The sequence below is a fragment of the Macadamia integrifolia genome, chromosome 4 (assembly GCF_013358625.1).
Source record: "Macadamia integrifolia cultivar HAES 741 chromosome 4, SCU_Mint_v3, whole genome shotgun sequence".
NCBI classification, from domain to species: domain Eukaryota; kingdom Viridiplantae; phylum Streptophyta; class Magnoliopsida; order Proteales; family Proteaceae; genus Macadamia; species Macadamia integrifolia.
Genome location: NC_056560.1, coordinates 24,586,849 through 24,604,371, shown reverse-complemented (window position 1 = coordinate 24,604,371; position 17,523 = coordinate 24,586,849). Strand labels below are relative to the sequence as shown.

The 17,523-nt window shown below is 42.0% G+C and overlaps 1 protein-coding gene across 1 annotated transcript in view; it reads right to left on the bottom strand.

The window, feature by feature from the left end:
* Nucleotides 1-17,523, bottom strand: part of LOC122076662 — a 109,584-nt gene that overhangs the window by 9,981 nt on the left and 82,080 nt on the right. The window contains exons 35-42 of the mRNA XM_042642080.1: nucleotides 4,746-4,859; nucleotides 4,580-4,663; nucleotides 3,063-3,113; nucleotides 2,796-2,972; nucleotides 2,316-2,641; nucleotides 2,098-2,237; nucleotides 1,853-1,985; nucleotides 1,675-1,759 (exon numbers count right to left, since the gene is read on the bottom strand). Of these exons, the coding sequence (XP_042498014.1) occupies nucleotides 1,675-1,759; nucleotides 1,853-1,985; nucleotides 2,098-2,237; nucleotides 2,316-2,641; nucleotides 2,796-2,972; nucleotides 3,063-3,113; nucleotides 4,580-4,663; nucleotides 4,746-4,859 (1,110 nt within the window). The remainder of the gene's footprint in view (nucleotides 1-1,674; nucleotides 1,760-1,852; nucleotides 1,986-2,097; nucleotides 2,238-2,315; nucleotides 2,642-2,795; nucleotides 2,973-3,062; nucleotides 3,114-4,579; nucleotides 4,664-4,745; nucleotides 4,860-17,523) is intronic.

The window sequence follows — 17,523 nt, the reverse complement described above, 5'->3', positions numbered from 1 at the left end:
TAGGCCTGAAACTTTATGTCAAGCCATGTGGCGACTTGGAAGACCAACAACAACAACTTAGCTTTATCCCAACTAAATGGGGTCGGTAACATGGATCTGTGCAAAGAAAAAATAAGAATAGTAAAAGGAAAGGAACATAACATCAACAACTCAGAAAAATTCCGCCAAGTGGTCATACCTAGGATAAGACCTAAACTATGAATGACTTTCCTCACGACTTCTCCTATGGTCATTTAAGCCTGCCCCTAACTCTTTTAATTCCTCAATAGTTCAATTTGAATCAAATCACTCCACCTTACTAGTGCATCCCAAGGCCTCTGTTGAACATGGTCATGCCACCTCAAACGACTTTCTCGAAGCTCATCATGAATAGGGCCAACTCCCAAATCAGCTCTAATATGGTCATTCTGTACTTTATTCTTTCCTAATATGGCCAATTATTCTGAAAGCCCTTTATTTTTATGTCAGCTCTAAGATCAGCTGCCTTCGTCATCGTCCTGTCCGCAATTCCCCCACTAACATATGTACTGTTTCCTCTTGGGGCCTTTCTCTTTCTATCATCTCTCTCCCCCCCTGATGTATCCCTTCTCATTGTGCTGCCTCCCCTGAGGTCTGGTCCTTCTGGCTATATATGGCCAGTTGGAAGATCAACTACGCTACTTTAAACTCTAAAAACAAATACATCCTCATCCAAATTGAGAAAACAACTAAAAGCTAACAAAAAACTGAAGTACCAACCCCCGCCCACATAATTCAGCAGTGACATTATTCTCCTAACTCCTAAACAAATGAAAGATATTGTAGCGCATGGCCATGATTTCCAATGCAATTAGGATTCCTTAATCCCCAAGAGCTAGTTGCTGCTGATGTAGCACACTTCAACCTCCATTTCAATAGAAGCAGCTAGAAAGAGGGTATTCTTAGGTGATTAAAGAGTTCGACATGAGTTGCAGCAGCCATGATTCCAAGTTGGAAATTGGCCTCAAACAACAGCCAAGAACATTAATATGATCTTGGGAGTGATTGGAGAGGAGAAAAGAAAATAAAGATCTGGAAAAAAAACTTTGCTGCTACTGACACCACTGGCCGCTGGTCCTCTCCCTTCCTTTTCCCCAATGGTGCCATCTTTCGATCCTACGTCACTATGTATACAAATAAATGCCTATGAAATCCATTGTCCTTTTGTGGGTACCATCAAGATAAGGTCACTTTAAATGTTTTAAATAAATTAAACTCATTCTAGGAATGATTGTGATTGGTATGTAACTAGTAGAATCCAAACAGAACTACCTAAATGTGGAAGTCTGATCAGATGTTAGAACAACCAGTATAGAGTGGAGAGAATTAAGCTATCAGTTTTTCAGTGTTTGACAGAACTAAGAAACTTTTATGCCCAAATAATGACCTCAGTTGAATGGCACTTTGGCCCATGGAAAGCTAAGGTTGTAGCTGGAAAAGAAGGTCATCTCTGCCTTCACACATACACCCTGAGGTCTGATAAACAACCCTGGGTTGTGGCTAGAAGGCAAGGTGATGTGAGCCTCCATTGCTATTTGCTAGTACCTAGGGTTTCATAGGGCCAAACGTGTCTGCTACTGAGCAAGGAACTGGCTACATGGACCCCCCCCCCCCCCCCCAAAGTAACATAGAAGCATTGTATTTTGACCTTCTCACCTGAACAGCAGTGCCACCAATGTGAACTAGAGATTCTGCTGGTGTAAGATCATAATTCCTATGCAACCAGGGAGTGCTGGAGAAACTGTAAGATGGAAATTGTAATATCAGCTATAATTGACTGAATGTTCTGCAAAGACAAGGGATGCATGAGACTGACATTAAGTTTGGGGAATACCTTAAAGTCAATTTGATAGGATCTACATCAAAAATTTCAACATATATCTTTTTCTGCCTCCTTGCTAAGAGGTAAATTTTCTGCCAAGGAGCTCCAATCGGAACTACTGAAGGTAATGCTGGATTCTCATTGTCTACAAATGTAAAAAGATTCACCAGATGAAGTAGGAATTTTTATTTATTTATATTTATTTTAGTTCATAGACTCATAATGCAAAGCACATAAAGAACATTCTTTTACATTACCTGTAGTATGGACAAGAGAATTCAGTGACAAATCTTGATGTGGCAATGCTCTGTTCTGCAACCTTGAGATCACTGTTCTAACAAATTCAAACAAGCTTAAAACTACTTCTTCCTCAAGCTCAAGACGCAAAGCTGCCAATCTGTAGGCATCCAACACAATATATTAATCCCTGGAAGTAATAACAACCCTAACAAATAATTAATGTTGCAAAAGAGACCTTAAACTTATATATTCAAAGGAAACCAATGAGATTTCCTTAGTCCGCCATTTTGCCGCAGATAAACATAACATTGGTGCACATGAATTGTCAGAGACAACATGTATCACATTTCCATTCTTGACCTTAGAGCTGTCATCCTTATTCTTCACCTGGTTGGCTGAATTTCCCATACGTGCATGATCAGAGGAAAGGATAACAGGGTATGGAGTATCATGCAGTTGGTTGTCAATTTGCAATGAACAGATCTGGAAGGAGAACTTTTGTTGATCTACACTCTGCAGTACATCTATCTTAGTGTCCTTTGCACAAACAAAAAGCAATTCCTACGGAAAAAAAAAAAAGAAAGATATAAGTTAGTTACTTAGAGATGGTCATCAACAATTCACTCTTTCAAGATACAGAAATACTGAAGTCATAGATGAAAACAGAAGGAAATGGCAGATTGGCAGTTGCAACTGGAATGTCTTGTTTATACACCTGTGGTTGAGAGTTCATCAAGGAAACTCCAATAAATGACAAATGAACAGAAATTCTCTCTGTGTAATCAACAATATTCTCATCCTGACGAGCTTTGTTTTTCCCTTTGAAGTTAGGAGAATGACTCTTCCTCATATCTTTCAAAAGATGGTAACTTGAATCGATGATACTGAGTACCTGTCGAAAACAAAAACAAAATGATTTTTAATTACCCAACCAACACTAAATGTTCCACCCACCAACCAGGACAAAAGATCAGAAATACACCTTAATAGCTCCTTCGGCGTGGATAGAGAGAAACAATTTTCTTTCAGGTTTCTGAAGAAAAAAAGAAATGCAAGTTTGTAAAAAGTCAAACATGTAAGAAAAATAGGAAAAAATACAACGCCACCAATTGGTTATGTAAATGTAAAAAGTCCATTCTAGACAATAGACATTGTGCCACACAATCATAAGATGCCTAACCACACTACCATTTAATGGGTTCACAGTTCCCATTTTACAAGGTTTCCCAAACCCTAAACAAATATATAAAATGACAGTGGCAAGCACATGGACATTAGCATCATAAGTCCAGGAACCCAATAGGATCTGCCAGTGATGGGTTTGGTTGTAAAACAACCAAGCAAAGGGTGCTTGGCTGTATGCTCACAACCACATGGGTTTATTCCAGAGCATGGTAGCATGAGAGACCTTTTATTTTTACCTTTTTATATATTTCTGTCAAACTGATCAACACTCTGAAAGAATAGTGTTAGTAGAAAGTTAGGAATTACATAGGTTCCTAGGATCATCATGGTTTAGTATCTTCAAAACCCTATACAAATTTGAGCTCTAACCTTAATAAGAAAATTGAGAAAACATGGTGTAGGTCAAATTCGGGTATAATTTTGTCTGATGATTGAAGAAAATAATGAATTATATAAACTAACAAATTTAAAAATAGAAACAACAAATGACATGAATAATACAATTGAGGCAGAAAATACATGAACTTTCTGAACTTTGAAAAAAAATAGTACTTGATTGCATTTTTCAACAATATTTTTCAAGAGATGGTAACTACAATAATAAATAATAATTCAAAATTAACTATATTAACAACAACAACTAGCAGTTTGATACTAGTGCAAGCAATGGCTACATGTATAATTGCCCTCCCATGCCCTCCAATCAACTCTATTCAAGGTCATACTTGATACAAAGCCTAAGCTATGCAGGTCATTCCTCAGCACTTCTCCTAGGGTCATTTTAGGTTTGCCTCCAGCTTTTTTAGATCTTTCAATCTAATCAGATCACTCCTCCGTACGAGAGCATCCAAAGGCCTCCGTTGAATATGGCCATGCCACCTCAAATGACTTTCTCATTTGACTTTCCCCTTAAAAATTCATATCCAACTAGCAGTTTGATACTAATGCAAGCAATGGCGGAATTGGATTGTATATGCCTGAACAGAATATGGCAATTGTGAAGCTTGAGTGTGACATGCAAAACACAGCAATGAATTACGCCAAGAAGAAAGTGATCCAATACTCCAATATTCAAGTTAAAACAAAAATTGAGAAAAACTTACTACCATCCAGAACTTAAATATTAGGGTTAATAAATCCAAGCCAAGGAGATCTCAGAAATTCTGACAAAATTTTGTACCTACCATTTATGGGTACAGGTGTGGGTACAGGGGAATTAAAAAAATTGAAAGCATTGCAAAGAACATGTGCTTGCGGGAATTAAGGAGTATGAATCAAGATATATATTATTGAATGTGGGAACAAGTAATATACCTCAGCTGTTGAAGGTAAGCATACAGGTACATAGTCCTTCACTTGATCAAGGTCGAACGATCCCAAAACACGCTCTCCAGGCACCTTAATTCGTTTTCAAATTACTATTAATTAGCCATATTGATAATGAGTCCATGAGACAATACAGTATAGGGGGTCAGAATACCTCAATGACGAGACGATGAGGATAGCATGGTTCATCCCAAGCATATGGGCAAGATGTGTAAGAATGGACAGTTGTGTCAAAAGTTTCACATTTTTGCTGATACATTCGTAATTTCTACAACACAGAAAAAGTACAATAAAAAGACCACTCCATTGATGATACATTCCACAAAAAAAGGTTAGAATGCATGAAGTTCATTTAAACTATTTTATCAAGTGTTGTACAGCGGGTAATTTTGTCTTAGTTCTTGTGTTTCATGATCTTGTAATTTACTTATTTTGTCCTTGTAATTTCCAGAATTTACATTATAACCACATCTAATGGCTCACGGTTCCCCTACCTAGCAAAACTGTGAGGTCTAGTTTCTCATATTCTTCTCTCCTCTCTCTCAACTTTTCTTCTCTTTCTCCTCCGCTTCTTGCATGGGTACTTGTTTGCTAGTGTCTGATCCTGTTACATGTCTACATGGTATCAAAGCTGTAGTCTAACAGTACTGGTGGTGCTCTTATTGGTTTGAGGATGACATGGTTCATCCCAAGCATATGGTCAAGATGTGTAGTAATGGACAGTTGTGTCAAAAAGTTTCACAATTTTTCTGATGAATTCGTAATTCTACAAAGCAGCAAAAATTACAATTAAAGACCACTCCATAGGAGAGACATTCCACAAAAAGAAGTTAGAAAGCATGGGATTCAGTGAAAACTATTTTGTTGAAGTGTTTAAGTAATGTGCAGGGGGTATTTTGTCTTAGTTCTTATGTTTCATGTTCTTACTTGTAATTTATTTCTTTTGTCCTAGTAATTTCTAGAATTTACTTTACAAATATATCTATGTAGCAGAACCTGTTAGAGTTTATGTAATAAAAGTACGTTAGGAACTATTTTACAATATGTTGTCCTAAGTTGTATTTTCTCTTTTTTCCCTTTTACCTCCCTAGGGAGTCCAATGTAATTTCCCTAATTGGTTTGAACCTAATATAGGTGGGACGAGCTCATTGCTCTCCCACGATTTGTCCTCATCTCTCTCTTTCTTCCTTCCCCCTCTCTTCTCTCTTTCTCCCTCATCTATAACCCCAATCTTTCTAACTTCCAACATGGTATGAGAGTCTAAAGGGGCTTGAGAGTCAACTAATCATCTCTCCTTCCCATTATTTTTTTTTTTTTGGATGAATAAACAATTCATTACCAAGAGCAGAAGAAAATACAAGGGAAAGGGGGGAGGGAAGGCTTAAGCCAACAAAGAGAAGCCAACATAGGCCAAAATACAAAGATGAGGTCAATCTGGAGGTTCTAAGAAGCAATGATGTGGGAATTTCTTGAGGTGATGTGGACAGGGCGGGTCTGAAGGGTTGAAGCTTTGGACGTGACATCAAAGTAGATAGCTTTCTAAATCTTATCTGGAGATCGGGATTTGAAAGTCCATCTACGGATGTTACGTTCCATCCAGAGGTGGTTTACAGTAGCACAAAAAGTCAGTTTGCCAACAGAGTCACAGTTAGAAGAAACAGAGAAGGTCATGTCAATCCAATTCCATTCTCTATCAAAATGGAGAATGATTCTTCTGGTCGGCCAACATTTGGAAAGGACAGATTTCCAGATGAGAGAAGAGAAGGGGCATGAGAAGAGGAGATGGGGGATATCCTCTATACCCTGGGGACAAAGGCAGCAAGAAGGGTTGGCTGGGATATGTCGGTGAATGAGAAAAGATTGGATGGGGAGGCAATTGGACAGGCATCTCCAAAGAGTGAAGCTATGGCGGGGAATGTGGCCTTTGAACCAAACCACCTTATACCACAGAATTACAGAGGATAGGGTTCGGATAAAAAACCAAGTGGAGGCGGAAGAGGAGGTTCCAGTAGGGGAGGGGAGCCAGATATATTTGTCATCTCTTCCTCTGTGAACAGGGGGAAGGGGGGAGAGAGGACCATAGGTCAAGAAGAGGGGAGGAGGGAGGAGGGAGGAGGGAGGAGGGAGGAGGGAGGGGACCAGCCAGTGGGAGAAAGAATAGAGGAGATTACGACATTTGAAGGAAGGCCAGAAGAGTAGATGACTCTAGGAGAGAGGTGAGAAAGGATGCCAGAAAGATGCCAAGGGTCCTTCCAGAGAGAGATAGACTGGCCATTACCAATAGAAAAGGAGATGGTAGAGACGACAATGGGTCTATGATCAAGGATCTTTCTCCAGATTCAAGAGGCATTAATAATGGAAGGGGCAATCCAAAGGGAATTAGACGCAAATGCTTTTATGCTTGAACTCAATCTTCGCAATGTGCTTAAGAATACCAGCGGAATTGATATCTTTGAATCTTCTAATCCCAAGACCACCTTCGACTTTAGGAAGGTAGACCTTCTCCCAACTTAGGGGCCTTAGGAATTTAGAGGAATCAGAGCCCTTCCAAAGGAAAGAGCAGAGGAGACCTTCAAAGGATTTGATGACGGAGGCGGGGAGGCTAAAGGTACCAGACCAATATAGATACATAGATTGGAAGACCGATCTAATCAAGGTAAGGCGGCTAGCGAAAGAAAGAAGTATGCCTTTCTAGAGCTGGAGCATTTTCCTAAGGTTGTCCAGCATAGGGGCACAATGATGGAAGAGAGCCTGGAGGAGATAAGAAGAAGGCCCAAGTATTTAATAGGCAAAGAACCAAGCGGGATACCGGAGAGCTCAGAGAGGGCGTCATGGACATCAGGGGGACATTAGAGATGAAGATATTGGACTTGAGGAGGTTAATGCTGAGACCCGAGATGGATTCAAAGGATTAGAGAGTGGTCATGATAGTGGAGATAGAAAGAGGATCAGCTTTGGAAAAGATCATAATGTCATCGATAAATTCCAAGTGAGAAAGGAGTAGGGATTTGCATTTCGGGATGGGAGAAATAAGGTGGAGGTCAGTGACAGATTGGATGGATAGGAAAAGGACTTCCAAGGAGAGAGAAAAGCAAGGGAGAAAAGGGACATCCTTAGCGGATACCACGGCATAAGGGAAAATATCCGGCTGGGCTTCCATTCACCAGGATGGAGAACCAAGGGGAGGAGATGCAGGCATGGATCCAATAAAAAAAAGATGGCGGGAAAGATATTTGGAGCATCACATTAGAAATGAAATCCCAGCTCATGGTATCAAAAGTTTTGTGGATGACAATCTTGAGGAGGGCCACCGAGGCATGGGACTTGCTGTTGAAACTGCGAACGATCTCATAACAAAGAATAATGTTGTCAGAGATTCTCCTCGCAATAAAGGCCGATTGATTGGGGTTGACTAGGGAGTCAATGACATTTTGAATCCTTTTGGCTAGGATTTTGGCAATGAACTTGGTAAGGAGATTGCAAAGAGAAATGAGTCTGAAGTCATTCATGGAAATCACACCTTTCTTTTTGGGGATGAGACAAAGGAATGTATGGTTGATCCCCCCCAATTTGGTTCGGATTTTAGAAGATACTATGCACTGCAGTAATGAGGTCATCTCTGATGGTGCTCCAACAGGCTGAGAAGAAGCCCATACTGAAGCCATCAAGGCCCAGAGCTTTGTTGGACTTGTGGGATAAGATGGCTGAGATGATTTTCTCCTCATTGGGGATGGATTGGAGAAAAGGAAGAAATTCCTCGGGGACAAACTTATTAAGGAGATTATGGGGGATGGGGGTGGGGGAAATTGGGGAGTGGCTGAAGATCCTCTAGAAGTGGGAGACAGCTTCTGACTTGATAAGTTCCGAGGAATAAAGATCAGTTCCGAAAATTGGGGAGGAACCCACATTTGCTTTCTCTCATCATCTATGCCCATAACCCTGCCACTCGCCAGCTTTCCTTATGGGCAGGGCTCTGTTCCTTTAGCCACTCCACGGTTTCTAGCCCTTGGGGCATTACTTCAATGTTATCCTATTCAATCATAAGAAATATGGGGAAAACCCCATTGACCATCATATAGTCGATTCCCTTAATGATTGCATCGATGACCATAGCCTTAGTGATCTCAGATGGTCGGGAGTAAAGCTCTCCTGGCATAATAGAAGATCTGGTAATCTTCATGTGGCCTGCGAATTAGATAGAGCCTTTGTCAATGAAGCTTGGCTTGATTCCTTTCTGTCCTCTTATGCCTGCTTTGAGCTCCCTGGAATCTCTGATCATAGCCCGATCTCCATCCATGTCCTCCCCTTCGGTCCCAAACCCTTCAAATTCTTTTATATATGGGTGTCCCACCCTGATTTTCATTCTTTAGTGAGAGATGCTTGGAACATCCCAATCAACCCTTCCCTTTCCCCCCCTCCTTGCCTTGGCTAAGAAGCTCAAGAATGTCAAAGCCCCTCTCAAGCTTTGGAATTCTTCTACTTTTGGTAACATCTCCTATCGTGTCTCCTCCTGTCGTGACAAGCTCCTCTCCATCAAAGCCAGAATCCAGACTTATCTCCATAATCCCAACCTTGCTTTTGATGAGAAATCCATTGCTTTAAAGCTCTCCATTCTTCTTGCCCAAGAGGAAAGCTTTCTCCGCCAGAAAGCCCGCATTAAGTAGCTGGACCTGGGTGACTCGAACATTGCTTTCTTTCATAGATCCCTAAAGGCTAGAAATAATGTGAGCTCCATTATTAAGCTCATCTCTTCCTCTGGCATTGAGATTCTCAACCCGGATGCCATCAAAGCTGAAGTTGTTTCTCACTTCCAGGGCATCTTCCTTCCACCCCCTTCTGTGTCCCTCCCCCCATTCCTCACCTTCTTCTCAACATATTTGTCCCGGATGATCTTCTCCCTTGCCTTCAGTCTATTCCTTCTGATGAGGAAATCCTGTCGGCCATCCTCTCTCACAAAGCTAATAAAGCTCCTGACCCGGATGGTTTTAGTATGGGCATTTTCTCCTCCTGCTGGAACATTGTCCAACAAGACCTTATCCTTGCTATCCGGAGCTTCGTCCTCAATCCCAACCAGATCAGTGGAGCCAATCATGCCTTCCTCTGTCTCATCCCCAAAAAAGAGGGCGCGATTTCCATGAATGACTTCAAGCCTATCTCTCTCTGTCACCTCCTCTATAAATTTGTGGCCAAAATTCAATCCAACAGAATTCTAAAAGTCATTGATAGCCTGGTCAGCCCTAACCAATCTGCCTTCATTGGTGGCAGGAGCATTGCTGACAACATCATGCTCTGTCATGAGATTGTCTATGGTTTCGATCGCAAATCTCATTCTTCAGTAGCACTTCTCAAAATTGACATCCACAAGGCGTTTGACACCCTGAGCTAGGAATTCATCTCCAAAGTCCTTCTCATCATGTCTTTCCCCCCTCCTTTATCCACAGGATCCACTCTTGTATTTCCTCTCCCAAATTCTCTGTTCTTGTCAATGGTAGCCCTCTTGGCTATTTTCCCTCTGGGAGAGGAATCAAGAAAGGCTGCCCTCTCTCTCCCTTTCTCTTCACCCTTTCCCTGTAAGTTCTATCCAGATCCATCCAATCCACTATGGACCTCCATCTCATCTCCTATCCCCAAATGTAAATCCCATCTTCTCACCCATCTCGCTTTTGCTGATGATATCATGATCTTCTCTAAAGCCGACCCCCTCTCCAATTCCACCATCATGGAGGCTCTCCGTTCATTTGAGAATCTCTTTGGCCTCTGTATAAATCTACTCGAATCGAGCCTCTTTCTTTCTGGGGTTCCCCCTTAAACTCAGGCCCATCTTCTCGACATTACAGGATTCTCATTGGGTTTCTTGCCTATTAAATATCTGGGTCTCCCTCTCATCTCCTCCAAGCTTTCCTCCCATTCTGGACCTCTTGAGAAAGAAGCTTCAGCTCTGGAAAGGCAAGCTGCTCTCCTATGCTGGGTGTCTAACCCTCATCTGTTCGGTGCTCCATTTTATGTATCTTTATTGGTCTAGTGTTTTCTCTCTCCCTGCTTCCACTACCAAGACCATTAAAGGGATCTTCTACTCCTTGCTCTAGAAAGGATCTGATTCCTCTAAATTTCTCCACCCTCTCAGTTGGGGCAAAGTCTATCTTCCCAAAGCCGAAGGTCGAATTGACATTAGAAGAATCAAGGATGTCAATTCTGTGGGTATTCTTAAACTCATTTAGAGAATTGTGTCCAAACAGAAAGGCATCTGGGTAGACTGGATTCACTCCTACCTGCTCAAGCACCACTCCTTTTGGACTATCCCTATCCCTCCTAACAATTCCTGGATCTGGAAGAATATTCTCTCTCTCAAGCCCTTGGCCCTCAAGGCCATTTCCTTCTACATTGGTAATGGTCAGGCCACTTCCCTTTGGATGGACCCCTGGCACCCGGCTGGTATCCTCTCCTCCCTGGTGTCCCCCAGAATCATCTACTCCTCAGGCATCCCAAAGTTTGCTCCCGTTTCCCATATCCTGTCCCATCTTAGTTGGTCCCCTCCCCTGTGCCCTCCCCCCTCCTTGATCTCTGGTCCTCCCTCCCTCCCTCTTCCTCCTGGCCATAGGAGTAGAGATGACAAATGTATCTGGAAACCCTCATCCAATGGGATTTTCTCTTCTACCTTTGCATGGTCCTTTTTCAGGTCCTCGGGTCCTATGGTTCCTTGGCATAACCTTGTCTGGTTCAAGGGACATCCCCCATCAGAGCTTCACTCATTGGAGATGCCTTTCCAACTGTCTCCCTACCCAAGCCTTCCTCATCCACTGCCATATCCTTGTTCCCCCATCTTGTTGTCTCTGCCCCGATGACTCGGAGAGCATCTCTCATCTCTTCTTCTCTGCCCCTTATCCTCTGTCTGGAAATTGGTTCTCTCTAAATGTTGGCCCTTCGCTAGACCTATCTTCCCCTTTGACAGAGAATGGATATGGATTGACGTCACTTTTTCGAGATCCTACATCTGCGATACCATTGGAAAGCATGTGTTCTCTGCTATATCCACTAGGAGTTCATCTCCAACGTTCTTCTTCAAATGTCTTCCCCCCCTCCTTTGTTCACTAGATTCTCTCTTGCATCTCCACCCCCAGCTCTCTATCCTCCTCAATGGCAGCTTTGCGGGCTACTTCTTCGCGGTTGGCATCAGATAGGGGTGTCCCCTCTCCCCTCTTCCCTCTCCCCTCTCCCCCTTCCTCTTCTGTCTAGCCCTTGAAGTTCTCTTCCCCTCGATCCAATCCTCCACTGATCAACACCTCATTTCCCCCATCCCCAAATGTTAAAGCCCTCAGGTTTACCCACCTTGCTTTTGTGGTTGATCTCATGATATTCTCTAAAGCTGACCTAGCATCCATCACCAACATCATGGCCTCCCTCCACCTTTTCAAGTCCCTTTCGGGTTTGAAAATCAACCTCCTCAAATCTAACCTTTTTCTTTCGGGTGTTTCCGAGGTCCACCAATCCTAGCTCCTTGCCATCTCTGGTTTCTCTCTGGGAACCCTTCCTATTAGATACCTCAGTCTCCCCCTTTTTTCCTCTCGTCTCTGCCCCCTCCATTGCTCTCCCATTCTTGACTCCATCAAGAAAAGGCTTCAACTTTGAAAAGGCAAGCTTCTCTTATACTGGTCCAGAATCTTTTCTCCCGGCTTCCACCTCCAAAGCCATTGACTCTCTCCTTTGTGCCTTCCTTTGGAAAGGTACTGATGCCATCAGATTTCTTCACCCTATGAGCTGGTCTGAGGTTTGTCGACCCAAAGTCGAAGGCAGCTTGGGCCTCCGCAAAATCAAGGATGTCAACTCCATTGCTATCCTTAAGCTTATCTGGAAGATTGTCTCCAAACAACATAAGATCTGGGTCTCCTGGGTTTGTTCTGTTCCCTCAAATCTGATTCCCTGTGGACTGCCCCCTTCCCCCTGATGCTTTGTGGATCTGACACTGCATCCTCAACTTCAAACCCCTGCCCTCCCTATAATATCATATTCTATTGGCAATGGCTCTTCCACCTCGCATTGGCTTGACCCGTGGCACCCTGCGGGTATCTGCCTACCCCTGGTCACTCCTAGAATCATCTCCTCCTCTGGCTCCACCAGACCTGCCACCGTAGCATCCATCCTCTCTCACTATGGCTGGTCCCCTCCGTTTCTCCCTCCCCCTTGCTGATCTTTGGTCATCCCTCCCTCCCATTCCCCCCTGGACATAGGGGATTGTATGATATTGTCAATTGGGTCCCCTCCTCGAGCCTTTTTCTCCTCTGCCTCTGCCTGGAACTTTATCCGCTCCAAAGACCCTTTTATTCCTTAGGGGAATGTCGTCTGGTTTAAAGGTCACATTCCTCGTCATAGCTTCACCGCCTAGCGAGCTCTCCCCTACTGCCACCCTAAGTTGTCCTTCCTTAACTACCGCCACATTCAGGTTCCTACTTCTTGCTGCCTATGTTGGAATGGCACTGAAGATGTTGACCATCTTTTTTTCCCCTGCCTTTTCTCTGCTTCCATCTAGAAGAAGGTTCTCCGTTCATGTTGGCCCTTCACCCATCCCATCCTCCCCCTTCCACATGAATGAATTTGTGGACATAACCTATAGTGGCCCCTCCATTTGTGACAGATTGGGAAAGCTCTCCTTTTGTGCCACCATCTGATGCAGATACACCAGCACTTACCTGGTTGGACCAGCATAACCGGCTTTGGAAGCCAAGAGCCAAGAAAAACCAATCCAGCCCAGGGTTTTGGTCCAACAAGGGTTGGAACTTATTTTATCTTTATTTCATGCCTTTTATTTTCCAAATTTGAATGTAGGATTTATTTCCTTGCATTAGTTTCCTTTTATGGTTGCTTCGTAGTTTTGGCGAGATACCATGTTAGTAGAGTTTCTAATTTCATGTCTTTTCTATATATTGGTTGTAACCAATGGACATGGGGAGTGATTTTGATTATTGACTGAAATTGGTTGGATTTGTGCAATGTCCGATTGTGTGATTCCCCACCTTCCCCCTCTCTACTATGATTTTCCCTTTCTTTCCTAAGGCCATCCATCAACTTGATATCAGAGCCGAAGGATCCCCATTCCCTCCATCTCTCTTCTTTTCTCTCCCAAAATCTTAGTCGAACCCTCTCCTTTTTAGGGTTCTGCCGAGTGAAAAAAAAAAGGCGCAGAAAAGAGAAGAAAGAAGAAGCAATAAGAGAGAGGAGCAACAGAAAACAAAAGAAGCAAAAGGAGAAGAGAAGACGAGAAGAGAGAGACCGAAAACAAAACAAGGAAGAAAAAGAAGAGTTTCAGATAAGAGAAATCAGACATTCCTGGTTTCGAAGTCCTGCCGTGAGTCACCCTACCTTCAAATCAACTTCCACCTCTTCTTGGTCCTTCATTGGAGCCCCTACCGCCTCACCTCTGTCTTCCTGAACTCTAGCTTTTGTTCTCCCATCATGCCAGAGGAAGACGTCTCCCTGTGTCGATATATGTTCTCTATCCCTTCTTTTCACCGACTCTTTCTTTTGTCCTTTTTATTTTTCATAATTACCCCTCCTTATGTCCTCAAATTCTGATTTCCATTTCAAAAGTTACTTCCATGTTTCCCCTCCTTCACCAATATGTGGTATGTTTCTAACTCCTACCCGAACTTCCATTATTCACGATTCTGCCATACTTTAGTTGGAAAAAAAAAACAGTTATTTACCATTATGCCATCGTTCTTTAAGCTCCCATCTATTTACTATCTTGCCATTATTCTTTGAGTGCTATTTTGTTAAAATCATCACCATGGTAGTCAATAGTGAAGTTATCCAGCAAATGAATTCCTAAAAAGGAGAAACTTATATGAAAATTGATGCCCTCACTACCATTGTCACTTCTCTTAAGACAATGATGGAATCTATGCAAGCTTCTATTGATCGATTGGTGGTTGCAGATAGAGGAAAGTCCCATCCAATTTGGGGATTCTTCCAACACCACTCCACGGGATCCGTCACTACCACTGCCACCACATCATACACCACCACCACCATCACCTCGACCACCATATGGAACTGGTAGACAAGATGATGGAGCAGAAAGAGCTGCAAAATTGGATGTCCTTGATTTTTATGGAGATAACAATCCAAAACTGTACCTTGACTGAATTCACAACTTAGAGACATTCTTCAGATGATACGGGTTGATTGAGGCCATAAAGATCCTATTTACAAAGGCTAAACTGAAAGGCACAACTTAAGTTTGGTGGGTCAAGCAACAACAACAGAACCGAACCCGAGGCATTGGTTTAGTAACTACTTGGGCTGAAACGCATGAAGTCATGAATCGGAGATTCTTGCCTTCTGATTACAAGCAATGTATACATCTCAGGTTTGCATAATTGAAACAGGAAAATTTGACCGTTGAAGAATATGTTGCGAGATTTTATTATTTGGTCACTCGTTCTAATTTTGAGTAGGATGAAGAGGTATTAGTGGCACAATTTCGCAATGGTTTGCACCCCCAACTTAGTGCTGCCCTTGCATCTAGTCGATTGCCTACAATGGAAGAAGCCGTGAAAGTAACATATCAGGTTGAGGAAAGTCTGAAACGCTCATACAGTCGGAGAAATTTAGTAGATACTTTTCCTCGAGGTACTAGTTCCATTCTACAATAGCCTCCAACCCAAGAAATGTCATCTAGCAAACCACACGCTAGTGCTTGCTACATCTATGGCCCCTTCACGACTTAGTCGGCCATATTCTCCACCTCGATATGCGTCTGAAATGTCATCTTCACAGCCTACTTGTCCATATTCACCCCCTTGGCATGGTTCAAATAAACCTTCTGATGCAACAAAGTTTACAGTCCGGTGCTACTCGTACAATGGATTTGGACATATCAGTGCTCAATGTCCCAGCCGTTTGGTTGCCTTTATTGATTAGGATTCTCCTATACCATATATTCCCAAATAGCAACTTGGTTCTGACAAAATTGATTTAAGATAAGAGCGTGCACCAGGTGAAGTAAATGACACTCAATGATGAGGACACCACCATAGTTGTCACGGCGCCAAGGCGAACCAAGGCGGTGGAGGGTTGTCTAAGCGCTTAGGCGAGAAGGCGCCCCGCCTTAAGGCGAACTAGGCGAACAAGTGTTATTTTTTATTTTTTCAATTTTCTAACATTATTTAGTAAGTTATATATACCTTGTATCATAAAAAATCAAGATTAAGCCATATCAAGTCATTAAAAATCAACATTTAGCCACATCAAATCAGAAAAAATTAACATTAAGTCATATTAAGTTATGAAAAATCAACATTTAGAAAAATGCTCTAATTCTATAATAAGTTTGACTGGTCAAATGATTTTATTTTTACATGAAACTTTTTGTATTAGTTATAATATAAAACCAGCTTTCTAACAAGTCTAAGATTACTTAAATCTGAGTTGCAATGACAAAGTAATGCTTCATTCAAACTTATTTTTAAGTGCGCGAATACTGTTAAAATCGCCTGAATGAAAATAATTTTATGAATATCAAAACAAAATATTTTTTTACCGGACTTTTGGTTTTTAGCAATATTTTAACATGATAGAATTTATAAAATTTTCATAATTGAGAAAACCCCTAGCATTTAAAAGTTGAAAATCGTCCATATAACCAAAATCCAGTTTTTGTTCTTGGACTGGGGGGTTGACTTTTTATCCTTTTGGAATTTGATTTTTAAACTATTTTTATTGGATTCAAATAGGGGGTATTTGCTTATTTATGAATAATATCTTAAGTAAATGAAAATCATTTACTTGAATGATATTTGGCATGAATAAGTGCCGAAACAGAAGGCAACATGCAGTGCAACAAGGTGGCTGTCGCCTAGGCCCCAGGCAAACCGCCTGGACGCCTAGGCGACGCCTTGACAACTATGGACACCACCATCCCTTTTATGTCATTCGTCATGTGTTGACCACTCAGAAAGTCATTAACAATGAAGATTGGTGCCGCAATAGTATTTTCTAGACTCGTATGAAGTGCAATGACCAGTTGTTAACTTTGGCCATTGATGGAGATAGTTGCACTAATGTTGTCTCTGAAGGCGTTGTTCGTAAGCTGGGATTGAAGACAGAGCCACATCCAAATCCCTACAAGGTTGCTTGGGTGAACAACACTAATCTTAAGATCATAGATAAGTGTTTGGTCACATACTCTATTGGTGGATTTAAGGATACAGTCCAATATGACGTCCTCCCTCTGAAGGTGTGCCATATCCTTCTTGGTCGACCTTGGTTGTTTGACAAGAAAGTACAACATTGTGGCTATGCCAATACCTATGCTTTCAAGCATGCCAACAAGACTATGAAATTTCATCCTGCCAAAGATCTCCCTGAAATTAAGCTCAAGAAGATGGTGAGATCGTTCTTCATTCAGCGTATTCCTTCATACGATCTCCTCGGTCATTTTCCTAACACGACAGAGTCAAGTTTTTTTCAGAGGAGAGTTGATGCAGATACAACTGCACTTACCTGGTTGGACCAGCATGACCGGCTTTGGAAGCCAAGAGCCAAGAAGAATCAGTCCAATCCAGGGTTTTGGTCCAACAAGAATTGGAATTAATTAGTAGCTTATTTTGTCTCTATTTCATAACTTCTATTTTCCAGATTTGAATGTAGGATTTAGGATTTATTTCCTTGCATTAGTTTCCTTTTATGGTTGCTTCCTAGTTTAGACGAGATACTATGTTAGTTGAGTTTCTAATTTCATGTCTTACTTTTCTATATATTGGTTGTAACCGATGGACATGGGGAATGATTTTGATTATTGAATGAAATTGGTTGGATTTGTGCAATGACTGATTGTGTGATTCCTCCCCCCTCTCTACTCTGATTTTCCCTTTCTTTCCTAAGGCCCTCCATCACCATCAACCACCTTTGGATGGAACGGAACCTTCGTAGATGGA